The sequence below is a fragment of the Nomascus leucogenys genome, chromosome 13, assembly GCF_006542625.1.
Source record: "Nomascus leucogenys isolate Asia chromosome 13, Asia_NLE_v1, whole genome shotgun sequence".
NCBI classification, from domain to species: domain Eukaryota; kingdom Metazoa; phylum Chordata; class Mammalia; order Primates; family Hylobatidae; genus Nomascus; species Nomascus leucogenys.
In genome coordinates this window covers 521,868-548,071 of record NC_044393.1, presented here as the reverse complement: position 1 = coordinate 548,071, position 26,204 = coordinate 521,868, and the positions used below count along the sequence as shown (strand labels likewise).

At 52.7% G+C, this 26,204-nt stretch overlaps 2 protein-coding genes across 7 annotated transcripts; both read left to right on the top strand.

Annotated features, from left to right (window-relative positions):
* Nucleotides 1–23: 23 nt before the first annotated feature.
* On the top strand, nt 24–22,674 carry ZGPAT (zinc finger CCCH-type and G-patch domain containing). 2 transcript variants are annotated; one of them, XM_030825282.1, is made up of 7 exons: nt 24–160; nt 538–1,149; nt 20,031–20,164; nt 20,402–20,554; nt 21,433–21,552; nt 21,695–22,100; nt 22,315–22,674. In XM_030825282.1, exons 2-7 carry the CDS (start codon nt 566–568, stop codon nt 22,451–22,453), a joined length of 1,536 nt encoding a protein of 511 aa, XP_030681142.1. In that variant the 5' UTR covers nt 24–160; nt 538–565; the 3' UTR covers nt 22,454–22,674. The 2 variants fall into 2 exon arrangements, with proteins under 2 accessions (XP_030681142.1, XP_030681141.1); XM_030825281.1 differs by having other exon boundaries at nt 25–109.
* Nucleotides 22,675–22,778: 104 nt separating this feature from the next.
* On the top strand, nt 22,779–25,634 carry LIME1 (Lck interacting transmembrane adaptor 1). Of its 5 annotated transcripts, none has more exons than XM_030825286.1 (6): nt 23,134–23,648; nt 24,073–24,187; nt 24,361–24,442; nt 24,513–24,600; nt 24,721–25,037; nt 25,136–25,634. In XM_030825286.1, the coding sequence occupies exons 2-6, from the start codon at nt 24,090–24,092 to the stop codon at nt 25,535–25,537; spliced, it is 987 nt and encodes a 328-aa protein (XP_030681146.1). In that variant the 5' UTR covers nt 23,134–23,648; nt 24,073–24,089; the 3' UTR covers nt 25,538–25,634. The 5 variants fall into 5 exon arrangements, 4 of the variants coding, with proteins under 4 accessions (XP_030681144.1, XP_030681146.1, XP_030681145.1 ...); XM_030825287.1 differs by having other exon boundaries at nt 23,138–23,226; XM_030825284.1 differs by having other exon boundaries at nt 22,779–23,226; nt 24,073–24,442.
* Nucleotides 25,635–26,204: the final 570 nt, after the last annotated feature.

The following is a 26,204-nucleotide window of genomic DNA, read 5'->3' as shown; positions in this document are numbered from 1 at the left end:
CGCTTCCCGGCTGCCCCCGCGCGCCAAGCACTTCCGGAAGCGGCGGCGCTCGGGAGGAAGTGCCAGTCGGCTGCTGGGGCGAAAAGGGGGCGCCGGGCCGCTCTAGCCGGTGAGGCCGGCGGGCTCTCTATGGCTGCGGCTGGGAAACCGCGCGGAGGAGGTGCCCGGCCGGGGACCAGGGGGCCGCGGTTTGCGGGGACGCGGCCTCGGCCAGACGGAAGAGACGCCGGGCGGGGGGGCGCGGCCGGCCTTGAAGGCGGCGGGCGTGGCGGGTGGGCTCGGCGGAGGGCTGGGCGGCGGGGCGCCCCGCGGGGAGGCGGCTCCGGAGTGACACGGGACCCCGCTAGCGGTGAGCCCACGGCGGCTCGGAAGGGAAGCGCGGAGCCTGAGCGGGGGTACCCGGGCTGCGACCTCTGCGCTGGGAGCTGTGCCTCTGAGCCGGTGTCTCCCCGAGGGAAAGGGGACGTGCCCGTGCCCGCCCTCAGGCTGTGGGGTCGGTCCCGAGACGCGGGGCTCACCCGGCTTCTCTTCTCGCAGCCCCGGTCCAGCGCCTCCCTCTCTCAGCATGGACGAGGAGAGCCTGGGGTCGGCCTTGCAGACCTACCGTGCGCAGCTGCAGCAGGTGGAGCTGGCCCTGGGCGCCGGCCTGGATTCGTCTGAGCAGGCGGACCTGCGCCAGCTGCAGGGGGACCTGAAGGAGCTCATCGAGCTCACCGAGGCCAGCCTGGTGTCTGTCAGGAAGAGCAGGTTGCTGGCCGCGCTGGACGAAGAGCGCCCGGGCCGCCAGGAAGATGCTGAATACCAGGCTTTGCGGGAGGCCATCACTGAGGCGGTGGAGGCACCAGCAGCGGCCCCTGGGTCCGGATCAGAGACCGTTCCTAAAGCAGAGGCGGGGCCAGAATCTATGGCAGGTGGGCAGGAGGAGGAAGAGGGAGAGGACGAGGAAGAGCTGAGTGGGACAAAGGTGAGCGCGCCCTACTACAGCTCCTGGGGCACTCTGGAGTATCACAACGCCATGGTGGTGGGAACGGAAGAGGCGGAGGATGGCTCGGCGGGTGTCCGTGTGCTTTACCTGTACCCCACTCACAAGTCTCTGAAGCCGTGCCCGTTCTTCCTGGAGGGAAAGTGCCGCTTTAAGGAGAACTGCAGGTAAAGCCCTTTGTTGTCAGATGCCAACTTTAGGGGCGTAAGGGGCACGCACACAGGGTCGGGTCAGGATCGGCCCTCACTTTGCAGTTTTGTCTGAGCTTCCTGGGGCAGGCGTGCCTTGACAGCAGTGTGTGTGTTCAGGCGTCTACGTCTTTCTTCTGGGGTGAATCAAGAAGCATGGAAGGAGGCCGGGTGCGGCGGCTCACGCCTGTAATCCCAGCACTTTGGGAAGCCGAGGCGGGCAGATCACCTGAGGTCAGGAGTTCAAGACCACGCTGGTCAACATGGTGAAACTCCATCTCCTTAAAAAAACAAAAATGAACCGGTCGTGGTGGCGCGCACCTGTGGTCCTAGCTAGTGAGGAGGCTGAGGCGGGAGAATTGGTTGAACCCAGGAGGCCGAGTTTGCAGTGAGTGGAGATGGAGCCACTGTGCAAGGCTATTGCGGAAGAGAATACGTCTCCAACCTATCGTCAGTTTTTTTGGTTTTTTTTTGGTGGTGGTTTTAATTTTTTTTGAGGCAGGGTCTTACTTTGTCAACCAGGCTGGAGTGCAGTGGCGTAGTCCTGGCCTGGACCTCCTGGGCTCCACTGATCCCCCTGCCTCAGCCCCGCTAGGAGCTGGGCTACAGACTCATGCTACCACACCCAGCTAATTTTTATATTACTATAATTTTTTTTCTTTTTTTTGAGACGGAGTCTTGCTCTGTTGCCCAGGCCGGAGTGCAGTGGCGCGATCTCGGCTCACTGCAAGCTCTACCTCCCGGGTTCAAGCTATTCTCCAGCCTCAGCCTCCCGAATAGCTGGGATTACAGGCGCCCGCCACCATGCCTGGCTAATTTTTTTGTATTTTTTAGTAGAGACGGGGTTTCACCATGTTAGCCAGGATGGTGTCAATCTCCTGACCTCATGAACCACCCACCTCAGCCTCCCAAAGTGCTGGGATTACAAGCGTGAGCCACCGCGCCCGGCCATTTTTTTTTTTTTTTTGGAGACAGAGTTTCACTCTCGTCACCCAGGCTGGAGTGTAGTGGCGCAATCTCAGCTTACCGCAACCTCTGTCTCCCGGGTTGAAGCAATTCTCTGCCTCAGCGTCCAGAGTAGCTGGAATTACAGGCTCCCGCCACCATGCCTGGCTAATTTTTTGTGTTTTTAGTAGAGTCGGAGATTCACCATCTTGGCCAGGCTGGTCTTGAACTCCTGACCTCATGATCCACCCGCCTCGGCCTCCCAAAGTGCTGGGATAACAGGCGTGAGCCATCATGCCCAGCTAATTTTTGTATTTTTAGTAGAGGTGGGGTTTTGTCATGTTGCCCAGGCTGGTTTCACACTCCTGACTCAAGTGATCCACCTGCCCTGGCCTCCCAAAGTGCTGGGATCACAGGCGTGAGCCACTGCGCCCGGCCCTGTTGTTAGTTTTATTCTCTAGAGTTCAACTTTCAAATTTTACTTTTATGGAGATTTTGAAACATACCCCAAATTAGAGAGCTTACCATAATCACCGCCCACAGTCCATCATCCGGTGTCCTAATTTGTTAACATTTCACCAGTCTCCTTTTGTCTGTTCTCCCTGCCCTACTTTTTTCTTTCCTGGGGCATTTTAAAGCAAATTCCAGAAGTTACTGGGTTTTTCCAACTGTGAATACTTCATAGTTGCATCTCTAATCTAACTGATTAGGAAATTACTTAAAAAGAACTTCTTGGAAATCCAAGTCTGATGTGAGGACAAAAAAGAGTAACTTCCATGTCATAATAGGTAACACATTTAATGGGAATACCTTTTCCATATTCATTTTTTTTTTTTTTTTTTTGAGACGGAGTCTCGCTCTGTCGCCCAGGCTGGAGTGCAGTGGCGCAATCTCGGCTCACTGCAAGCTCCACCTCCCGGGTTCAAGTCATTCTCCTGCCTCAGCCTCCCGAGTAGCTGGGACTACAGGCGCCCGCCACCACGCCCGGCTAATTTTTTGTATTTTTAGTAGAGACGGGGTTTCACTGTGTTAGCCGGGATGGTCTTGATCTCCTGCCCTTGTGATCCGCCCGCCTCAGCCTCCCAAAGTGCTGGGATTACAGGCGTGAGCCACCGCGCCCGGCACCTTTTCCATATTCAAATATCCACAATTATTACTGTGATGTCTCTATTTCCATAAGCGCATAGCTTTATTTTTGCTCCTTTTTACTTTCCTCTTAGAAGAAATATTTACCAAGCCTTCTAGTAGGTAATTTTCTTTTTTAGCCAATAGTTCAGGCTGACCGTGTAACCATCCCTAGTTCTAGTTCTTTGAAGTCTTCCTTTTTCTTTTTTTTTTTTTTGAAACAGCATCTTGCTGCTCTGTCACCCAGGCTGGAGTGCAGTGGCACAATCTTGGCTCACTGCAATCTCTGCCTCCCTGGCCCAAGCCATCCTCCCACCTCAGCCTCCCTAATAGCTGATACTACAGGCGTGCACTGCCATGCCCAGCTAATTTTTGTATTTTTTGTAGAGACGGGCTTTCACCATGTTGCCCAGGTCTCGAATTCCTGATCCCCTTGATGAGAGATCTGACACATCTCTGTGGTGCTTCCTCTGGGCCAGGCACTGCTCCAAGAGTTTCATACGCTTTCATTCATCTGTGCAACAGCCCTGTAGGTAGGCCCTGCAGTCACACCATTTGACAGAGGAGGAAATGGGAGTAGAACTGAGTGGCCCAGGGCTTCGAGGCTCAGAGGGCTCCAGTTGCCCCCAGCCCTCGTTCCCTCCCCTGCTCCACCCGGTGCTGCATGCCGTGTCAGCATCAGGCCTGATCTGAAAGCTTCTGGAGCATCTTACAGATGCCCGCCTTGCCACCATTCAGGACTGATAAGTTCTCTTGGATTTGCGTTGGACTTTTTTTTTTTAAGATGGTGTTTCACTGTTGTTGCCCAGGCTGGAGTGCAATGGCACGGCCTCCACCTCCTGGGTTCAAGGGATTCTCCTGCCTCAGCCTCCTGAGTAGCTGGGATTACAGGCACCTGCCACCACACCCAGCTAATTTTTGTATTTTTAGTAGAGACAGGGTTTCAGCATGTTGGCCAGGCTGGTCTGGAACTCCTGACCTCAGGTGATCCCGCCTTGCTTTCCCAAAGTGCTGGGATTACAGGCGTGAGCCACCACACCTGGCCCAGGATTTCTTTACATATTCTGGATATTCTTCCCTTATGAAGTACATAGTTTGCAGATATTTGCTCCCATTGTTTGGGTTGTCTTTTCACTCTTTACAGTGTCCTTTGATGCACAAACATTTTAAATTTTGATGCAGTGCAGTTTATTGTTTCTTTATTGCCTATGTTTTTGTCATCAGATTTAAGAAACCATCGCCTTATCCATAGTTATGAGGATTCTCACCTATGTTTTCTTCTAAGAATTTTGTAGTTTTAGCTGTTAAATTTAGGTCTTTGATCCATTTTAAGTTAATTTTTGTATATGTTATTAGGTGAGGGTCCACTTCATTCTTTTGCATGTGGATTTCCGGTTTTCCCAGTACCATTTGTTGAAAAGACTGCTTTTTCTCCACCGAATGGTCTTGGCACTCTTGTCCAAAATCAACTGGCCATATATGTAAGGGTTTATTTCTGAGCTCTCTCTCCTGTTCCATTGGTGTACATATGCCAGTACCACACTGTTTTGATTATTATAGCTTTGTAATAAGTTTTAAACTCAAGAAGTGGTAGTTATTCACCATTTGCTCCTCTTTTTCAAGTTTGTTTTGTTTCTGGATCCTTTGCAATTTCATATGAATTTTAGGATCAGCTTGTCCAATTCTGCATAAAAGACAGTTTGAATTTTGATATGGATTGCATAGAATGTGTAGATCTGTTTGGGGCACATTGTCATCTTTACAATATTAAGCCTTCTGGCTGGGCGTAGTGGCTGATGCCTGTAATCCCAGTACTTTGGGAGGCTGAGGCGGGCATATCACTTGAGGTCAGGGAGTTCAAGACCAGCCTGGCCAATGTGGTGAAACCTGTCTCTACTAAAAATAAAAAACAAATTAGTCAGAGGTGGTGCACACCTGTAATCCCAGCTACATGAGAGGGTGAGGCAGGAGAATCGTTTGAACCTGGGAGGCAGAGGTTGCAGTAAGCTGGGATCATGCCATTGCACTCCAGCCTGGGTAACAAAAGCAAAACTCCATCTCAAGAAAAGAAAAAAAAAAAAAGTTTTTGCAGAGACAGGGTTTCATTTTGTTGCCCAGGCTGGTCTCAAACTCCCGACTTCAAGGAGTCCTACTGCCTCGGCCTCCCAAAGTGCTGAGATTATGGGCAAGAGCCACCGCACCCTGCCACCTGGCTGTTTTGTTCTGTTGTATTTCCATTTTCATTGATCTCAAGACATCTTAATCTCCCTTTTGTTTTTTTGTTCGACTCATTGGTTATTCAAGAGTGTCTTTATTTCTGCGTATTTGTAAATTTTCCAAAAAAAATTTTCTTTCTTTTTTTTTTTTATGAGAAAGGGTCTTGCTCTGTCGCCCAGGCTGGAGAATACTGGTGCACAATCTTGTCTCACTGCAATGTCTGCCTCCTGGGTTCAGGTGATCCTCCCACCTCAGCCTTCCCAGTAGCTGGGATTACAGGCACGCGCCACCACACCTGGCTAATTTTTGTATTTTAGTCTTACCGTGTTGGTCAGACTGGTCTCGAATTCCTGACCTGAGGTGATCTGCCCGCCTTGGCCTCCCAAAGTCCTGGGATTATAGGCATGAACCACCATGCCCAGCCCCCATTTTTTTTTTTTTTTTAATAGAAGGTCTCACTCAAGCCCAGGCTGGTCTTGAACTCCTGAGCTCAAGCAGTCATCCCTTCTTGGCCTCCCAAGGTGCTGAGATTACAGGTGTGAGTCACAGTGCCTGGCCTTCTTTCAAGACTTTAAAAATGCCATCTTGGCCGGGCACGGTGGCTCACGCCTGTAATCCCAGCACTTTGGGAGGCCGAGGCGGGCAGATCACGAGGTCAGGAAATCAAGACCACACTGGCTAACACGGTGAAACCCCGTCTCTACTAAAAATACAAAAAATTAGCCGGGCGTGGTGGCGGTTGCCTGTAGTCCCAGCTACTCGGGAAGCTGAGGCAGGAGAATGGCGTGAACCCGGGAGGTGGAGCCTGCAGTGAGCCAAGATCATGCCACTGCACTCCAGCCTGGGCGAGAGAGCGAGACCCCGTCTCAAAAAAAAAAAAAAAAAAGTCATCTCGCTGCCTTCTGGTCCAATAGTCTCTGATGAGAAAGTGGCCGTTAATCTTATTGAGGAACATTTGTGTATTGACTAGTCACTTCTCTCTTGCTATTTTAGGAGATTCTCTGTCTTTGGGTTTCAACAGTTTGATTATAATGTATCAGTGTGGATCCCTGAATTTATAAGCTACTTGCAGTTCATTGGACTTCTTGGATGTGTAAATTCATGCCTTTCATTAAATTTGCAACGTTTCAGCTACTATTCTTTGCATCTTGAAATACTAGTTTTGTTTCTTTCGGTCTGTTCGCTGCTTATGGAACTTCCATCATGCATACATTGATGTGCTTCCTGGTGTAACACAGGTCCCTTGGGCTCTAGTCATTTTTCTTTGTTCTTTTTTCTTTCTACTCCTCGTTTTGGATAAATTCAGCTGACCTGTCCTCAAGTTCACTGTTTCTTTCTTCTTCCTTCTCAAATCTGCTGTTGAAACTTCTGGTGAAATTTTCACTAGTTATTGTACTTTTTAGCTCCAAAATTTCTATTTGGTTTCTTTCTATAATAATTATCACTTTACTAATATTCTGTATTTGGTTAGACATGGTTCTTCTGTTTTCCTTTAGTTCATTATCCATGGTTTCCTTTATTTTTAAATTTCTTTTTAGTTATTAATTTTTTTTTTTTGAAACGGGGTTTCACTCTTGTCACCCAGGCTGGCGGGCAATGGCACAGTCTCGGCTCACTACAACCTCCGCCTCCTGGGTTCAAGTGATTCTCCTGCCTCAGCCTCCCAAGTAGCTGGAATTATAGGCATGTGCCACCACACCCACCTAATTTTTGGTATTTTTAGTAGAAACTGGGTTTCACCACGTTGGCCAGGCTGGTCTCAAACTAGTAACCTCAGGTGATCTGCCCGCCTTGGCCTCCCAAAATGCTGGGATTACAGATGTGAGCCACTGCGCCCAGCCTCTTTTTTTAGTGTATTTAAGGTAATTGATTGAAAGTTTTTGTCTAGTCATTCAAATGTCTAGGCTTCCTCAGGAACAGTTTCTATTAATTTCTTTATTTAAAAAAATTTGTTTTAAATTTTCTTTTTTTTTTTAGATGAAGTCTCGCTTTATAGCCCAGGCTGGAGTGCAATGGCTTGATCTTGGCTCACTGCAACCTCTGCCTCCTGGGTTCAAGCGATTCTCCTGCTTCAGCCTCCTGAGTAGCTGAGACTATAGGTGTGTGCCACCACGCCTGGCTAATTTTTTGTATTTTTAGTAGAGACATGGTTTCGCCGTGTTAGCCAGGATGGTCTTGATCTCCTGACCTCATGATCCTCCTGCCTTGGCCTCCCAAAGTGCTGAAATTACAGGTGTGAGCCACAGCACCTGGCCTATTTTTTATTTTTTGAGACAAAGTCTCCCTCTGTCACCCAGGCTGTAGTGCAGTGGCACAACCCTGGCACACTGCAGCCTTAACCGTCCAGGCTTAAGTGAGTCTCCCACCTTAGTCTCCTGAGTAGCTAGAACTACAAGCATGTGCCGCCAATGCCTGGCTGGTTGTGTTGTTACTGTTTTAGAGACAGGGTCTTGCTACATTGCTGCCACTGGTCTTGAACTCCTGGGCTCAAGCAGTCATCCCACCTTGGCCTCCCAAGGTGGTGAGATTACAGGTGTGAGCCACTGCATCCGGCCTGTTCATTTCTTTATTTCCGGTGAATGGGCCACACTTTCTTGTTTCTTTGCATGCCGTGTAATTTTTTGTTGAAACCTGCACAATTCAAAGATGATAATGTGGTTACTTTGAAAATCAGATCCTCCTCCCTCTGCAGGGTTCATTGTTGCTGTTTGTTGTGGATTGTCGTTTCTCGTTTGTTTAGTTACTTTCCTGACCTTTTTTAATAAAGACTATATTCTGTCAGGGGTGCTTGTTTCTGTTCTTTTAGGTTAGTGGTTAGCTTGTGCTTTGAAAGAGATTTCTTTAAATGTCTAGTGGCAAAAAGGATAAAGAGGCCGGGCGGGGTGGTTCACACCTGTAATGCTAGGACTTTGGGAAGTGGAGGCGGGTGGAGCACTTGAGGTCAGGAGTTCAAGACCAGCCTGGCCAATATGGTGAAACCCTGTCTCTACTAAAAATACAAAAATTAACCGGGCATGGTGGCACCTGCCTGTAGTCCCAGCTACTGGGAAGACTGAGGCAGGAGAATCGCTTGAACCCAGGAGGCGGAGGTTGCAGTGAGCTGAGATTGTGCCGTTGCACTCCAGCCAGGGCAACAGAGCGAGACTCCGTCTCAAAGAAAAAAAAAAAAAAAAAACGGATAAAGAGCGTCTTCCATCCTTTCCAGGTTGCCTCTGTACTGGGGCAAGTCCTTCAGTGCCTGCCAGGCTGTTCATGGCTCTTCCTCAGCCTTTACTTCTCGCTCCCATGGAGCCTAAGGATGAACCAGAGGTGAAAGCTGAGGGCCTCCTCAGGTGTTTCTGAGCCCCTGTCTAGCCCCAGCTGTGTGCATGGCCTTCTGGATTTCCAGGCATGAACAGGAGCTTTCCAAAGCCCTTAGACCTTCATGTAGCTCTTTTCCCAGCCTCTTCCTTCCTAGGCTTTTCTGTCAGCTCTTTGCCCATCTGTTGTTGTCCCTGCCCCCGCAACTTCAGGTATTACCTGCCTTTAAATGCCTTCAGGCTGGGCGCGGTGGCTCATACCTGTTATCCCAGCACTTTGGGAGGCCGAGGCGGGTGAATTGCTTGAGGTCAGGAGTTCGAGACCAGCCTGGCCAACATGGTGAAACCCTGTCTCTAGTAAAAATACAAAACTTAGCTGAGCGTGGTGGTTGGGTGCCTGTAATCCCAGCTACTTGGGAGGCTGAAGCAGGAGAATTGCTTGAGCCTGGGAGGCGGAGGTTGCAGTGAGCTTTGATTGTGCCATTGCACTCCAGCCTGGGTGACAGAGACTCCATCTTGGGGAAAAAAAAAAAATGCCTTCAACAGCACGACCCTGGAGGCTGCCCCAGCCCTGAGAGAGTTTGAGGGGGTGAAACAAAGGCAAGCCCTTCAGGGAGGCACTAGAAAGATCCAAATGCATAAGCATGATTCCTTGAGAAAAGGTCTGTATCATCCCTTCTGACACCAGCAAGCCACATCAGAAACGCAGGTTGCCTTCCCCATGGCTGCGTGTGAGCTGGTAGTTGTGGCTGAGCAGAAATACCCCAGCTGTCCTCCTGAAATTTAGCAGGGTCTTACTTCATTAAGCAGTCCTCTGGTTCGTAGACATCAGAGTTCCAGAAAAGTTTATTGGGAGGTTTTGACAGTTTAATAGAAAAAAGTTTATTGTGACAGTTTTGACAGCTGAATAGAAAAAGGTTTATTGTGACAGTTTTGACAGCAGAATAGTTGCTTTGCTGGAGAGATGGATCCTTGGAGCTGCCAACTCCATCATTTTAGTGATATCCAGCTCTGTTGCTGAATTTTTAGCTATGCTGTTTTAAGTTATTAGTGGTTGCTCTAGAGATGACAATGTGCATCTTTAACTTACCACAATGTACTTCAGATTATTACTGACTTAACACTTAAAGTATAGCATTTTTTTTTTTTTTTGATGGAGTTTCACTCTGTCACCCAGGCTGGAGTGCAATGGCGTGATCTCGGCCCACTGCAACCTCCGCCTCCCAGGTTCACGCCATTCTCCTGCCTCAGCCTCCCGAGTAGCTGGGACTACAGGCGCCCCCACCACGTCCGGCTAATTTTGTATTTTTAGTAGAGATGGGATTTCACCATGTTGGTCAGGGTGGTCTTGAACTCCTGACCTCAGGTGATCCGCCCACCTCGGCCTCCCAAAGTGCTGGGATTACAGGTGTGAGCGACTGCGCCGGGCCTAAGTATGGCAACATGTCTATAACATATATCTACCTCCGTTGTACTGTGACATAGTTCCCCCTCCATTTTCCTATAGCACAGTCCCAACCTCCCTTTTCCTCTGACCTAGTTCCATCCTCCCTCCTCCTATGACATCCTCTCTCCTCCTGTGACATAGCTCCATCCTCCCTCCTCCTCTGACATAGCTCCATCCTCCCTCCTCCTCTGACATAGCTCCATCCTCCCTCCTCCTCTGACATAGTTCCATCCCCTCTTCTCCTTCATGTATTATTGCCATATATATATTTATGTGTTATAACTTCAGCTCTTCAGTGTTGTAATTATTGCTTCAAAAGTATTTTGAAAGAATTTGCCTGGCGGCAGTGGCTTATGCCTTTAACCCCAGCACTTTTGGGGGCTGAGGTGGGCAGATCACCTCAGCCAGGGAGTTGGAGACCAGCCTGGGCAACATGACGAAACCCATCTCTACCAAACTTTCAAAAAATTAGTCTGGAATGGTGGCATGTGCCTGTAGTCCCAGCTATTTGGGGGAGGATCCCAGCTAAGGTGGGAGGATCACTTGAGCCTGGGAAGTCAAGGCTGCAGTGAGCTGAGATCGTGCCACTGCACTCCAGCCTGGGTGCAGATCTTATCTCAAAAAAGAAGAAAAGGGACTAGGAATGGTGGCTTTTATCTGTAATCCCAGCACTTTGGGAGGCTGAGGTGAGTGGATCACCTGAGGTCAGGAGTTTAAGACCAGCCTGGCCAACATGGTGAAACCCCGTCTTTACTAAAAATACAAAAAGTAGCCGGGCGTGGTGGTGGGTGTCTGTAATCCCAGCTACTTGGGAGGCTGAGGCAAGAGAATCACTTGAACCTGGGAAGCGGAGGTTGCAGTGAGTGAGATCGCACCACTGCATTACGGCCTAGACGACAGAGTGAGAATCTGCCTAAAGAAAAAAGAAAAAAAAAAAGAAAACAAATTAAGATCTGGACACTGTGGTTCATGCCTGTGATCCCAAAGCCGTGGGAGGCCGAGGCAGGAGGATCACTTGAGGCCAGGAGTTCAACACCAGCCTGGGCAACATAGCGAGACCCCATCTCTATTTAAAAAAGAAAGAAATTCAAAGAGAAAAAAAGTATACTTGTAGTTTTTTGTATCATCCATATTTTACCTTTTTTTTTTTTGCCCCTTTTTCTTTCCTGTGAATTTGAGTTACTGTCTAGTGTCATTTGCTTTTAGTCTGAAGAACTTCATTTAGAATTTTTTTTTTTTTTTGAGACAAAATCTCACTGTGTTGCCCAGGCTGGAGTGCAGTGGTGCAGTCTCAGATCACGGCAACCTCCGCCTCCCTGGTTCAAGTGATTCTCCTGCCTCAGCCTCCCAAGTAGCTGAGACTGCAGGCATCTGCCACCATGCCCAGCCAATTTTTTTGATATTTTTAGTAGAGACAGGGTTTCACTATGTTGGCCAGGCTGGTCTTGAATTCCTGACCTCCTGATCCGCCTGTTCTGGCCTCCCAAAATGCTGGGATTACCATGAGCTACCACGCCAAGCCCATTTAGAATTTCTTTTTTTTTTTTTTTTTTTTTTTGAGATGGAGTCTCGCTCTGTCGCCCAGGCTGGAGTGCAGTGGCGCGATCTCGGCTCACTGCAAGCCAAGCTCCGCCTCCCAGGTTCATGCCATTGTCCTGCCTCAGCCTCCCGAGTAGCTGGGATTACAGGCGCCCGCCACCACACCCACCTAATTTTTGTATTTTTAGTAGAGACGGGGTTTCACCATTTTAGCCAGGATGGTCTCGATCTCCTGACCTCGTGATCTGCCCGCCTCAGCCTCCCAAAGTGCTGGGATTACAGGCGTGAGCCACCACGCCTGGCTGGAATTTCTTGTAGGACAGGCTTGCTGGCAACCAATTCAGTGTTTATTTGGGAATGTCTTTATTTCCGCTTCATTTTTGAAGGATAGTTTAGCTGGCTATAGAATTATTAATTGATCGTTCTTTTCAGCGTTTAAAAGTGTCATCATGCTGCCTTCTGGGTTCCATTGTTTCTGATGAGAAGTCATCTGTCAAATTGTCCCCTTGTACTTGAAGAATTATCTTTTTTTCTCTTGCTGTTTTCAAGATTTTCTCTTTGTCTTTGGCCTTTAATAGTTTGTGATGTATCTAAGTGTGGATCTCTTGGTGTGCATCGTACTTGGGCTTCAGTAAGCTTCCTAGATTCATAATGTTTTGTTTTGTTTTACCAAATTTGGAGAGTTTTTACTCATCATTTCAGCAAATTTTTTTCCTGCCCCTCTCTCATCTCCTTTTGGGAGTCCCACTGCATGTATGTTGGTGTGTGTTCTCTAAAGCTTTTTTTTTCTTCAACCTTTTTTCCCCTTATTCTTCAAACTGGATAATTTATTTATTTTATTTTTTAAATATTTTTTATTTTTATTTAATATTTTAATTTTTAATATTTAATTAAAATATTAATTTTAATAAAATTAATATTTTATTTAATATTTTAATATTATTTAATTTTTTTAAATTTTTAAAAATATTTTGCTTTTGTTGCTGAGGCTGGAGTGCAATGGCGCGATTTTTGGTTCACTGCAACCTCCACCCCCCAGGTTCAAGCAATTCTCCTGCCTCAGCCTCCTGAGTAGCTGGGACTACAGGAGTGTGTCACCACCATGGCCAGCTAATTTTTGTATTTTTAGTAGAGACGAAGTTTCACCATGTTGGCAAGGCTAGTGTTGAACTCCTGACCTCAGGTGAACCACCCGCCTCAGCCTCCCAAAGTGCTGGGATTACAGTCGCGAGCCACTGCACCTGGCCTGGATAATTTTTAATAAATTTTTTTCTTCTGCCATTGAAATCTGCTATTGAGTACATCTAATTAATTTTTTTTTTTTTTTTTTTTGAGTCAGAGTCTCACTCTATTGCCCAGGCTGGAGTGCAGTGGCGCGATCTCGGCTCACTGCAGCCTCCACCTCTCCGGTTCAAGCGATTCTCCTGCCTCACCTTCCCAAGTAGCTGAGATTATAGGCGCCCGCCACCACGCCCAGCTAATTTTTTTGTATTTTTAGTAGAGACAGGGTTTCACATGTTGGCTAGGCTGGTCTCGAACCCCTGACCTCAGGTGTCCACCCGCCTCAGCCTCTCAAAGTGCTGGGATTACAGGCATGAGCCACTGTGCCCGGCCTTGAAATTTTTTTTTTAATAGGCTGTTTGTTTGTTTGTTTGTTTGTTTTTGAGATGGAGTCTTGCTCTGTCACCCAGATGGAGTGCAGTGGCGCAATCTCGGCTCACTGCAACCTCCGCCTCCCAGGCTCAAGCGATTCTTGTGCCTCAGCTTCCCCAGTAGCTGGGACTGCAGGCACCCTCTACCACACCTGGCTAAATAATTTTTGTAGTTTTAGTAGAGACAGGATTTCACCATGTTGGCCAGGCTGGTCTTGAACTCCTGACTTCAGGTGATCTGCCCACCTTGGCCTCCCAAAATCCAGGGATTACAGGCATGAGCCAGTGCTCCTGACCATGGCTTTAGTTTTTAGAGTAGTTTTAGGTTCACAACCAAATTGAGTGGAGGATACAGAGATTTCACATATACCCCTGACCCCCACACATGCAACAGCCCCTCCCCACAGCACCATCATGCTCCCTCACCAGACTGGTACGTTTATTACAATCCATAAACCTACACAGACCCATCATTGTCACCCAAGGTCCACAGTTTACATTAGGGCTGACTCTTGGTGGTGTACGTTCTATGGACTTTGACACATGTATAATGACAGGCATCTGCTATCGTGGCATCAGACAGAGAAGCTTCACAGCCTTACCCATTCTCTGGACTCCACCTGTTCATCCTGCCCTCCCCACTACATTCACTAAAAATTTCCTTTCAGTGATTGTCCTTTTTAACTCTGGAATTTCCATGTGATTTTTTTTTCTTTTTTTCTTTTTTTTTTTAGACAGAGTCTGCCTCTGTTGCCCAGGCTGGAGTGCAGTGGTGCCATCTCGGCTCACTGCAACCTCTGCCTCCTGGGTTCAAGCAGTTCTCCTGTTTCAGCCTCCCAAGTAACAGGGAGTTCAGCCTCATGCCACCAAGCCCAGCTAATTTTTGTATTTTTAGTAGAGATGGGGTTTCACAATATTGATCAGGCTGGTTTTGAACGTTTGACCTCAGGTGATCCACCTGCCTCAGCCTCCCAGTGTGCTGGGATTATAGGCGTGAGCCACAGCGCCCGGCCTCCATTTGATTTCTTTTCTACCATTTCTTTTTTTAAGATTCCCTAGGCTGGGCATGGTGGCTCACACCTGTAATCCCAGCACTTTGGGAGGCCGAGGTGGGTGGATCACCTGAGGTCAGGAGTTTGAGGCCAGCCTGGCCAACATGGTGAAACCCCGTCTCTACTAAAAATACAAAAGTTAGCTGGGCGTGGTAGCTCACACCTGTAGTCCCAGCTACTCCAGAGACTGAGGCCTGAGAATTGCTTGAACTTGGGAGGTGGAGGTGCATTGAGCTGAGATCATGCCACTGCACTCCAGCCTGGGTGACAGAGTGAGACTTGGTCTCAAAAAAAAAAAAAAAGGATTCCCTGTTTCCTGAATCATTGCCATCATATTTTCATTTAATTATTTGAACATACTTATAGTAGCTGCTTTGAAGTCTTTGCTAAACTCAACATCTGGGCCCACTCAGAGTCAGATTATATCAACTGCTTTTTTTCCTAAATAGGATCATGATTTCCTGTTTACCTGTCTTATAATTTTTTTTGTTGAAAACTGGATATTTCAGATGATCTATGTCTGGATTCTGAGTTGTTTTCCTGAGTCTTGTGTTCTGTTTGTTTTAGTTAAGTTGTTTGGACTTAAACTGCAAAACCTGCCCACCCACCCCTGCAGCCTCTGATATCTCTACTCAGATTTTTAAATTCTTTTTTTTTTTTGAGATGGAGTCTTGCTGTATTGCCCAGGCTGGAGTGCAGTGGCATCATCTCAGCTCACTGCAACCTCCCCCTCCTGAGTTCAAGCAATTCTCCTGCCTCAGCCTCCCGAGTAGCTGGGATTACAGATGTGTGCCACCATGCCTGGCTAATTTTTTCGTATTTTTAGTAGAGATGAGGTTTAACTGTGTTAGCCAGGATGGTCTCGATCTCCTGACCTTGTGATCCGCCCACCTTGGCCTCTCAAAGTGCTCGGATTACAGGTGTGAGCCACCACGCACGGCCTTAAATTCTGTTTTTTAGTCTGGCTTCCTAGAAATTGCTTCTGTGTTTGCATATGGTAGTGGTCAGCCAGGGATTTGGGCAAGAGGGTGTGCTCAAACACTCCTGACCCAAAAGGCTCCCCACCACACTACGTGGTTTCAGAGCATGTGATGAGTTCAGCCAGCCCCTCTCTCTTTGCTTTCACTTTCCCCGGCCTCTCTTGGAGCTCCCAACACCTGCAGTGGTCTCCTTAAGAGCCAGGCCCTTTTTGGGAGAGCTGAGCCCTTCTGTGGCTCTCTCATTTTCAGAGTCTTTCTGTTAAGTATCTGGCTGGCCCAGTGCCCACTCCAGCTGGGATCACAACCCCAGATGATCAGGGCCGTCGGTTTTCTTTTCTTTTTTTTTTTTTTTTTTTTGAGACGGAGTCTCGCTCTGTCGCCCAGGCTGGAGTGCAGTGGTGCAATCTCGGCTCACTGCAAGCTCCGCCTCCCGGGTTCACGCCATTCTCCTGCCTCAGCCTCTCGGAGTAGCTAGGACTACAGGCGCCCGCCACCACGCCCGGCTAATTTTTTTTTTTTTTTTTTTTGTATTTTTAGTAGAGACGGGGTTTCACCGTGGTCTCGATCTCCTGACCTCGTGATCCGCCCGCCTCGGCCTCCCAAAATGCTGGGATTACAAGCGTGAGCCACCACGCCCGGCCAATTTTCTAAGTGTTTAACTACGAGGCCTGGATTTTGCTTCTGTCCCACATCCAGCTCTGCTGCTGCTGGTTTTTGCAGCCACCCTGACCTGGTAAACACTCAGGTTTGCTGACTCGGGAGGTAGGAGCCAGGGGCAGCCCCAGGTGCAAAGGCTGCAGACTTGCCAGTGTTCTGACCCAAGACCCAACATTTTTCAAGAAGAATCTGTTCTCAGTGAGCTCTCAGCTTTGGTCAATTTCCAGAACTCTGAAAAGTTCTAAATCAGTGAGTTTTGATAATTTTGTCTAGTTTTAGATTATTTTTTCTTTTTTTTCTTTTCTTTTTTTTTTTTTTTTGAGATGGAGTCTCACTTCGTCACCTAGGCTGAAGTGCAGTGGGGTGATCTCGGCTCACTGCAACCTCTGCCTTTTGGGTTCAAGCGATTCTCCTGCCTCGGCCTCCCGAGTAGCTATAATTATAGGCACATGCCATCACACCCGGCTCATTTTTAAATTTTTGGTAGAGGTGGGGTTTCACCATATTGGCCAGGCTGGTCCCAAACTCCTGACCTCAAGTGATGCACCCACCTCAGCCTCCCAAAGTGCTGGGATTACAGGCGTGAACCACCGCGCCCGGCCCAGATTCAATTCAACGACCTCTCTACTTGGGTGTGGCTGGAACTCAGAAGCTTCTTTTAGTTTTAGATGTTGTTTGTTTTCAGGGTTAAGTCTCTACTAAATCTGGAATGTATTTCCGTCAATGCTGTGAGGTAGGTGGTTGGGTTGGGATCTTTTATGTATGAAAACCCAGTTTTTAATTTTCTCTTATGAAATCCGTAGTCTTTCTCCTTGCACCCCCCCTGTGATGCTTCCTCTGCCACATGAGGCTTTCTGTATGAGCGGGGGCTCTTCCTGGAGGCTCTCCTTTGCTCCATTGATCAATTTGCCTGTTCTCTTGGTTTTCAATTAACTTCATGGATATGCCATTAACTACTTTCCATGGTTAGAAATTTAGGTTATTTCCAAGTTTTTCATATTTGGTTAACATCCTTGTGGCCAAATCTTTACATACATTCTCCGTAAAAATCATGTCGCTGAGGCGGAAGGATTACGTGAGCCCAGGAGTTCAAGACCAGCCTGGCCAACATGATGAGACCTTGTCTCAACAGAAAAATTCAAAAATTAGCTGGCATGGTGGTACACTCCCATAGTCCCAGCCACTTGGGAGGCTGAGGCGAGAGGATTGCTTGAGCCTAGGAGGTCAAGGTTGCAGTGAGCTGTCATCCTACCATGCACTTCAGCCTGGGCAAGAGAGCCAGCCTCTACTGCACACACACACACAAATCATAGAAGCACTTTCTGGGTTAAAGAATTTACAAATTTCAAGGCTTTTAATATTGTCCAATATTCTAGAAGAGGTTTTATTAATTGATGGTGTGGGTGTGTTGAAGGGGCGTATTTAATCGAATTCACTCTGGGTTTAACCCTTTCTTTTTGAACATGTTCTCTGTCTCCTTTCAGCCAGTCTCTGCTGTAGTGCATTTGAGGCACAGTCCTGTAGCCCCTGGTGCCCCCTGGTCATTGGCAGGGCCCTGTGTGCCTAAGAACAGTAGGCACTAGAAGGAACTGCCCAAAATCCTGGCCTGGGGAGGTGTATGAGGCCACCTTTGTCTACCCATGAGACAAAATCCCTGTTCCACCTCACTCTGCTCCACCCACCCGTTCCTACTGGGAAGACAGCCTTGGCTCCATGTCACGGGCTGAAGGCCTGTCCTCAGTTGCTCTTTTTTTGTTTTTTTTTTTTTTGAGACAGTCTCACTCTGTCTTCCAGGCTGGAGTGCAGGAGTGCAGTGACACAATCTCTGCTCACTGCAACCTCCGCCTCCCGGGTTCAAGCGATTCTTGTGCCTCAGCCTCCCGAGTAGGTGGGACTATAGGCACATGCCACCACGCCCTGCTAATTTTTGTATTTTTAGTTGAGACGGGTTTCTCCATGTTGGCCAGGCTAGTCTCGAACTCCTGATCTCGTGATCCACCCGCCTCGGCCTCCCAAAGTGCTGGGATTACAGGCGTGAGCCACTGCGCCTGGCCCCTCAGTTGCTTTTGTGGGGTTAAAACAACTTCCTTTTTGAAACGATGGCACGGCAGCAGTGGATGGCGGTTGGTTTTTCATGTCTTTATTTGGCAAAGTTGAAGATTGCAGTCCTGTCTGTCCCCACGTTTCCTCTTCATTCTCTCTCTCTGTGTGTGTCTTGGTTTTGGTTTTAATTTTACTGGTTCACTGATACCTAAAAGTCAAGGCATCACTATTTCATAAGCAGGTTCTCCTAGTTTGGGGGAGGACTCAGTCATACACATGCACACCCCCAACACATCTGCCTTGATGCACTGGTGCTGTGGCTGCCGGTGCAGTAGTGAGGCTGTGGGAGCTGCTGTCAGAAGGCCGCTGCCACACTGTGACTCCAGCAGAGGCGATGGGGCACACGGGGCATATTCTGGAGCAGCCAAGTCCATCCCGAGAGAGAATGCAGGTGTCTGTGTGTGATGTGTGTGACTGTGTGTGTGTGCATGTGCATACGTGTGCGAAGTGTACAGTTGGCCCTTGGTATGTGTGAGTGTGAGACTGTGCATGTGCATACGTGTGTAAAGTGTACAGTTGGCCCTTGGTGTGTGTGTGTGTGTGACAGACTGTGTGTGTGTGCATGTGCATACGTGTGTAAAGTGTACAGTTGGCCCTTGGTATCTGTGGGTTCCATATCCATCATTTCAACCAATCTCGAGTAGAAAATAACTGGGGAAGAAAAGGATGGCTGCGTCTGTACACTGTATAACAACTATTTACATAGCATTTACATCGTATTAGGGACTGCAAGTAATCTAGGGATGATTGAAAGTATATGGGAAGATGTGCATAGGTTGTATGCAAGTACTGTGTCATTGTATATAAGGGACTTGAGCATCCTTGGATTTTCGTTTCCGCAGGGGGTTTCCCGTGGATACCAAGAGACTGTGTGTATGCAAGTGTGAGTGTGTATATGCATGTGTGTATATGTGCATGCCGTGTGTGCATGTATGTGATATGTATGTATGACTGTGAGTGAATGTGACAGTCTGCGTGTGTGCATGTGAGGGTGCATGTGTGGGCACGTGTGGGGTGAGGGGCATGTGGTGGGGTGTGTGGCACGTGTGGGGGGGGGGGGGGGGGGGGGGTGTGGGGTGGGGGGGGCATGTGTGTTTGCACGTGTGTGGGTAAGGGTGCATGTGTGCACATGTGTGTGGGTGAGGGCGCGTGTGTGCACGTGTGTGCACGTGTGTGTGGGTAAGGGTGCATGTGCGCATGTGTGTGTGGGTGAGGTGTGTGTGCACGTGTGGGTGAGGGTGCGTGTGCACATGTGTGGGTGAGATGGTGTGTGCGTATATCCATGTATGACTGCATCTGTATTTGCATGAGTGCGTGAGTGCATGTTTATACGCCTGTGAGGGTCTCTGTGTATATGACTACACGTGTGAGTATATATGTGTGTTAATATGCGTGTGTATATGTGTGCGCATGTGTGAGTGCATGTGTATGCATGTGTATACATGTGTACTTGTGTATATGTGTGTGTATGCCTGTTTGTGTACGTGTATATGCATGTATGTGTGTGTGTATGCATGTGAGTACCCGTTTATGCATATGCGTATGTGTATATATGTGTGTATGCCTGTGAGTGCGTATGTGTATACGTCTGTATGTGTGTATGCGTGTGTATGTGTGTACGTGTTTATATGTATGTGGTGAGTGTGTATGTGCGTGTATATGCATGCATGTATATGCACACATGTGTGTATATGTGCGTGTGTGTGTATATGTGTGTATGTATATATATGCATGCGTGTGTGGCTCCCTCAGGACAGTGCCCAGGTGAATGGGTCAGTGCTCCTGGGTTTGTTTGCCCCTGGTGGCCCATGTCTGAGCCCTGCCCCTTACGGCTCTGTCTGCAGGTTCTCCCATGGGCAGGTGGTCTCTCTGGATGAGCTGCGCCCCTTCCAGGACCCAGACCTGAGCTCCCTGCAGGCCGGCTCTGCGTGTCTGGCCAAGCACCAGGATGGCCTCTGGCACGCAGCACGCATCACCGGTGAGGCTGGCCGGGGGGGGGCCTCCCGGGAACACCCTCCCAGGCTCCACATGTGTTACCACTGTGTGGCTGCTCCCTGCTTCCTTTGGATTGAGTGTTGGGACTCTGGCTCTGGGCCCGAAATGAGCACACCTACCCTCAGCCTCTGCCCTGCCTTGCTCCTGATGTCCGGGGTGGTTCCCCATCACTGGCACCTGCCATCAAGGATTCTGACCTGCAGCTTGTCTCTGCCCCCAGATGTGGACAACGGCTACTACACAGTCAAGTTTGACTCGCTGCTGCTGAGGGAGGCCGTGGTGGAGGGGGACGGCATCCTGCCCCCACTGCGCACAGAGGCCACAGGGTCCGACTCAGACAGCGATGGTGCAGGTGACTCCAGCTATGCCAGAGGTACGGCAGCAGCTGCACAGCCCAGGAGCCAGGAAGGTGGGGTCACCCTGAGAGGCTCCTGGCTGGGGAGGGCACCAACCATCTAACTAAACTATTGGAGAGTGTGTGACTGCAGTGAGGGTGCCAGCTGTGCCTGGGGAGGCCGTGTGGGTAGGGGTAGATCCGTGGCGGCCTTTATCTTCAAGGAACGTGGGTGCAACAGCTAGTCTCATTGATGGGAGGCCATGGTCGTGGCTGTGGCCACGGGAGAGGAGGGGCCCGGAGTTGCCAAGGAAGTCACAGAAAATGACCAACTGATGGGGCCTGGAGTGCAAGAGGGGCGGCTCCTCCACACGGCTTCTCAGACTTGGGACCTGGGTGCCTGGGATCGTGGCAGACAGAGGTTGTGTCCAGACAGCCAGCATGGAAGTTTTGGGAATGGGAACTCGTGGGCAGTGTCCAGCTCTCCAGAGGGGTGTGTGTATGTGGGAGGTCACCTGACCCAAGCATGGCGGGCTGAGTCCAGGAGGGGTCTGCATGTTGGAGGTGTACCCAGGGATCCGTGATGGTGGCTTCTGAAGCCCATGTCCCTGGTGAAGGAGGACCAAACCAAGGACTCTGTGAGGGCAGGTGAGGCGCTCACAGCCCCGCGAAGGTGGAGAAGGGCAGGGGCAGGAGAGGGCTGTGGAGGAGGGGCCATGGTGCAGCAGGCTGTGCGGACTGCCATGCACTCTGCCTGGTGTCACATGCCCACAGCAGCCTCGGTGACAAGAGCATGGAGCCCAAGAGGTGGGGTGTTGGGGCTCTGCCCAGGATCTGAGCTCATTGGTCAAAGCCCGGGTCACCATGCACAGTCCTCTGGCCTGGCTGGGCCATTGCCCTCTGTCCGTCTCTTGCAGTGGTGGGGTCGGACGCTGTGGACTCTGGGACCTGCAGCTCTGCCTTTGCTGGCTGGGAGGTGCACACGCGAGGCATAGGCTCCAGACTCCTCACCAAGATGGGCTATGAGTTTGGCAAGGGTGAGTACAAGCTGCCCTGGAGAAGTGGGCAGGCTGCTGCAGCACAGCCCAGGTCCAGCAGCCATCAGGTTCCCGGGGTCCCACAGCCACCGGGTTTCCGGGGTCCGGCAGCCACAGCACTGCCATCCCCGTGCCTCCTCAGGTTTGGGCCGACACGCAGAAGGCCGGGTGGAGCCCATCCATGCTGTAGTGTTACCTCGAGGGAAGTCGCTGGACCAGTGCTTGGAGACCCTGCAGAAGCAGACCAGGGTTGGCAAAGCTGGCACCAACAAGCCCCCCAGGTGCCGGGGAAGAGGGGCCAGGCCTGGGGGCCGCCCACCCCCTCGGAATGTGTTTGACTTCCTCAATGAAAAGCTGCAAGGCCAGGCTCCTGGGGCCCTAGAGGCTGGGGCGGCCCCAGCGGGGAGGAGGAGCAAGGACATGTACCATGCCAGCAAGAGTGCCAAGCGGGCCCTGAGCCTGCGGCTCTTCCAGACCGAGGAGAAGATCGAGCGAACCCAGCGGGACATCAGGAGCATCCAGGAGGCTCTCGCCCGCAATGCTGGCCGGTACGTGTGGGGCCCGGCTCAGGGCAAAGGGCAACCCAGGGTGGCCCTGCCCCCAGGATTCGTGCAGGAGGTCACCTGACCCAAGCATAGCGGGCTGAGTCCAGGAGGGGTCTGCATGTTGGAGGATGGGCAGCGGGCACACAGGCAGTGGGTACGGCAGACGGGCTGGTGGCATGGCCCAGGACCCCACGCTGACTGGTGAGCCCCTCTGCAGGCATAGCGTGGCGTCGGCCCAGCTGCAGGAGAAGCTGGCAGGAGCCCAGCGCCAGCTGGGGCAGCTCCGGGCTCAGGAAGCCGGCCTGCAGCAGGAGCAGAGGAAGGCAGACACCCACAAGAAGATGACCGAGTTCTAGACCCCGCAAGCACTATGGACGAAGCGAGGGACCCCAGCACGGGCTGCCCTCAGGAAGACCGGTGTTGCCCGAGGAGGGGCCGGCCTGCTGGCCTGGGGCGTGCGGACACTGCGGAGTGGAGACAGAGCTGCAGGGTCCCATCTGGACACTTACTTGCCCACCCGCCAGTGTCTTGGGCATTTCCTTGGGAAGGACATTAAAGTGATTTCATCACAGTGTCATTCAGTGGAGATCAGCTGGCTGCAGGGTCTCTGGGGAGAGAAGGGTCTGTGCAGGGCTGTGGTGAGAGACGGGCTGGGCTGGAGGGGCCTAGGAGGCCAGCATTCTCCCTTCTTTCCCTTCTCTGATCAAGGCAGATCGGAGGCCAGGGTGCCCATCAGGCTGCCTGACACCCACAGATGGGTGGAGCTCAGTGCTGCTCCAGCGGGCGAGACGGGTGGGAAGACTGTGGCCCACCACGTGGGGCACTCTTGGTGAGGCAGGCGGACCTGGCCCTGTGGGTTTGGGGATTCTGTGCCAGCTCTGCTCAGGGGATGTGAGTTAGGCTGTCAGAACAGTGCGGGCTAGAGGCACACACGTTTCATCTAGGCGTCGGGCGGGGCGTAGCAGGTGGGTGAGGCTGCGGTGGTGGCTGCTGCCCAGGGTGGGAGGCTCAGGGGAGGCGCTCGGCGACAGGAGCAGGAAGTGATGAGGTGGGGAGCTCAGCCGAGGGCTGCACAAAGACCTTCCTGGCCTGCCCCAGACAGAGCTGAGGACCCCTGGCCGTGGGCTTGGTAAGTGCCTGGGCAGATCCCCAAGTGCCTTGGTCCCCAAGTGCCCTCCTGGGGGGCAGCTGGGATCTGGGAGGCCTTGGGATGTGGCTGCAGCTGGGTCAGTCGGCCAGGCTGAAGCCCATTCCCTGGGTCTGAGCAGACTGGCCCCAAACTCCAGAGACCACCCCTCACCCCCCAGCTTCTGCCTCTCTGCTGCTGGACTGGGCTGTTTGTAAGGCATCCCCCACCCACGGAAGTTCTGCTAAGAGCCCCAAGAAGGGGACAGATCCTCTGGCAGAGACACTGGCAGACAAGAAGAGCCAGAGAGAAGTGGGGTGGGGGCATCAGCACCCCCAGCAGCTGCTGCTGCTGCCTGCTGACCCAGCCTCCAGCTCCTCCGGGTGCAGGGTCCCTCCTGCTGACCAGCCTCCAGCTCTTCCCAGTTCTGGGCTCCGCAGCGAGCGGCTTGGGGGCACTAGCTGACACAGGAGACCATATCTGGGCAGAGGGTGGCTGCAGGTGGAGTCTGGCCTGTGGCGCACACCCAGGGGCTCCCCCGATGCTGGTTACTATCTGGGGTATGGTGGCCACAGCTGTCCTGCCCCTCCTCGCGGCCGTGCTGGGCGTTACCATGGTGACACGGAGGGGCCAGGCAGAGCAGCCCTAGCTCACCTCACTGGGAGCCCCCGCCAGAAGGTGGGCACCTCTGGGAGGGAGGGACTGCCAGGCCTTGGGGCTTCCTGTGCTGAGTCAGAGCCGGAACGGGAGACGCAGGAGCCCCGCAGCCGCGGGAGATGCAGATTTGGGGCTGCCAGGTGGCGCAGGTCCCCTTGGCCAGCCCCCAGTGCCCCTTTCTTCTGCCCCCAGGGCCTCGGCTTCACAGGATGGGGCTGCCAGTGTCCTGGGCCCCTCCTGCCCTCTGGGTTCTAGGGTGCTGCGCCCTGCTCCTCTGGCTGTGGGCGCTGTGCACAGCCTGCCGCAGGTAGGTCCATCAGCCCGGTTCTGTCTGGGGCCTTGCTGCGGCCGCCATTCACATTCCAGCGCGGGAAGGGGCTGGAGGCAGGTCCGCGCACCCAGCTCGGCACGCGCCCCTGCACCGGGCCTTGGACCCGAGGCTGACGACCCCGCCCCCCACCCCCCACCTCTACCCCCAAGGCCTGAGGACGCTGTATCCCCCAGGAAGAGGGCGCGGAGGCAGCGGGCGAGGCTGCAGGGCAGTGCGACGGCAGCGGAAGCGGTGAGTGCCAGGCTGTCCCAGGGACCAGGGTGGGGCCCGCAGGGGACCGACCAGCCTTCCTCGCCCCCAGTCCATGCTGAGGCGGACCCACCTCTGCTCCCTCAGCAAGTCGGACACCAGACTGCACGAGCTGCACCGGGGCCCGCGCGGCAGCAGGGGTGAGCAGAGGGCGGGGCGGGGGCGGCCGGGCGGGGCTTACTGTGCAGCGTGCCAACCCCTGGGCCAGACCCGCTCCTGCCCCCTGCCCGGAGTGAACTCTGCCCTGACCCCACCCCCAGCCCTGCGGCCTGCCAGCATGGATCTCCTGCGCCCACACCGGCTGGAGGTGTTCAGGGACATCACCGGACCGCAGGCAGCCCCCTCTGCCTTCCCACACCAGAAGCTGCCCCGGGCTGTGCCGGCAGCTGCAGCCACCGCAGGATGCGCTGGCCTCGACGCCACCTATTCCAACGTGAGGCTGGCGGCCCTTCCGGGGGTCAGCCTGGCGGCCAGCCCTGTGGTGGCTGAGTATGCCCGCGTCCAGAAGCGCAAAGGGACCCATGGCAGTCCCCAAGAGCCACAGCAGGGGAAGGCTGAGGTGACCCCGGCCGCTCAGGTAATGTGGGCCAGGGTAGGGCACTGTGGGTGGGGCCGGCAGGTCCTCAGCAGGTTGGATAGTGCTGACCCCTCCTCGGGTTGGCTTCCTGTCTCCAGGTGGACGTCCTGTACTCCAGGGTCTGCAAGCCTAAAAGGAGGGACCCAGGACCCACCACAGACCCGCTGGACCCCAAGGGCCACGGAGCGATTCTGGCCCTGGCGAGTGACCCGGCCTACCAGACCCTCCCGCTCAGGGCCCTGGATGTGGACAGCGGCCCCCTGGAAAACGTGTATGAGAGCATCCAGGAGCTGGGGGACCCTGCTGGCAGGAGCAGCACGTGCCGGACTCGGACGCCCCCTGCTTCCAGCTGCCCCAGCCTAGGGAGGGGCTGGAGACCCTCCCCGCCCTCAACACTCAAGGACCTGTGCTCCTTCCTCCAGAGTGAGGCCCGTCCCCAGCCCCGCCCCGCCTCACAGCTGACAGCGCCAGTCCCAGGTCCCCGGGCTGCCAGCCCGTGAGGTCCGTGAGGTCCTGGCCGCTCTGACAGCCGCGGCCTCCCCGGGCTCCAGAGAAGGCCCGCGTCTAAATAAAGCGCCACCGCAGGATGAAAGCGGCCAGCCTCGCAGCCTGCTCTTCTTGAAAGCTGGGCGGGTTGGGGCGGGGGGCTTGTCTGGAAGGCTTGGAGCTGTCCCCTCTGGCTCTGGGGGACTGGCTGCCCCCGGGGCGCCTGGGCCTAGCCGAGGCGGTGCTCCTGCCGGCCAGACTCCCGGTCAGTGCGGGGACGGGGTCCCAGTCACTCCTAGGGGGCAGCGCAACCGGCAGGGTGGCCGCCCCCGGGTGGGACTTGGACCCTGGACTCCACGGGAGGGCTCCGCCACCCAGCCTGGTGTTACATAAGGGATGGGGGAGGTGGGCAGTCGAGCGTTAAAGAGTAACCTGCTGCCGGGAAGCCGGCCAAGGAATCGCGGCCCCTTCCCTGGCTCTGGCAGCTCTGCGAGCGCGCCCGTGGGGAACGGGCCTTCCTCGGCGGGGCGCGCGGGCGCGCGGGGTGGGCGGAGGCCTCGGAGCTGGGCCGGGCCGGGCCTCCCTCTCTAGGCCAGCGCGGGAGCGACCCGGAGGGGGCGGACCCGGGGCGGGGCCTCGAAGCGCGGGCCAGCGGGAGCGCGGCCGGCCGGGCCCGCCCGC

Excerpts from the sequence above, each read along its gene's own strand:
- ZGPAT (XM_030825282.1), top strand. The coding sequence starts at position 566 with ATGGACGAGGAGAGCCTGGGGTCGGCCTTGCAGACCTACCGTGCGCAG. Across the intron at positions 20,165-20,401 it reads GCACGCAGCACGCATCACCG|ATGTGGACAACGGCTACTAC; the intron begins GTGAGGCTGGCC and ends CTCTGCCCCCAG. Across the intron at positions 20,555-21,432 it reads TGACTCCAGCTATGCCAGAG|TGGTGGGGTCGGACGCTGTG; the intron begins GTACGGCAGCAG and ends CGTCTCTTGCAG.
- LIME1 (XM_030825284.1), top strand. The coding sequence starts at position 23,141 with ATGAGGTGGGGAGCTCAGCCGAGGGCTGCACAAAGACCTTCCTGGCCT. Across the intron at positions 23,227-24,072 it reads GACCCCTGGCCGTGGGCTTG|GGCCTCGGCTTCACAGGATG; the intron begins GTAAGTGCCTGG and ends TTCTGCCCCCAG. Across the intron at positions 24,601-24,720 it reads GGGCCCGCGCGGCAGCAGGG|CCCTGCGGCCTGCCAGCATG; the intron begins GTGAGCAGAGGG and ends CCCCACCCCCAG.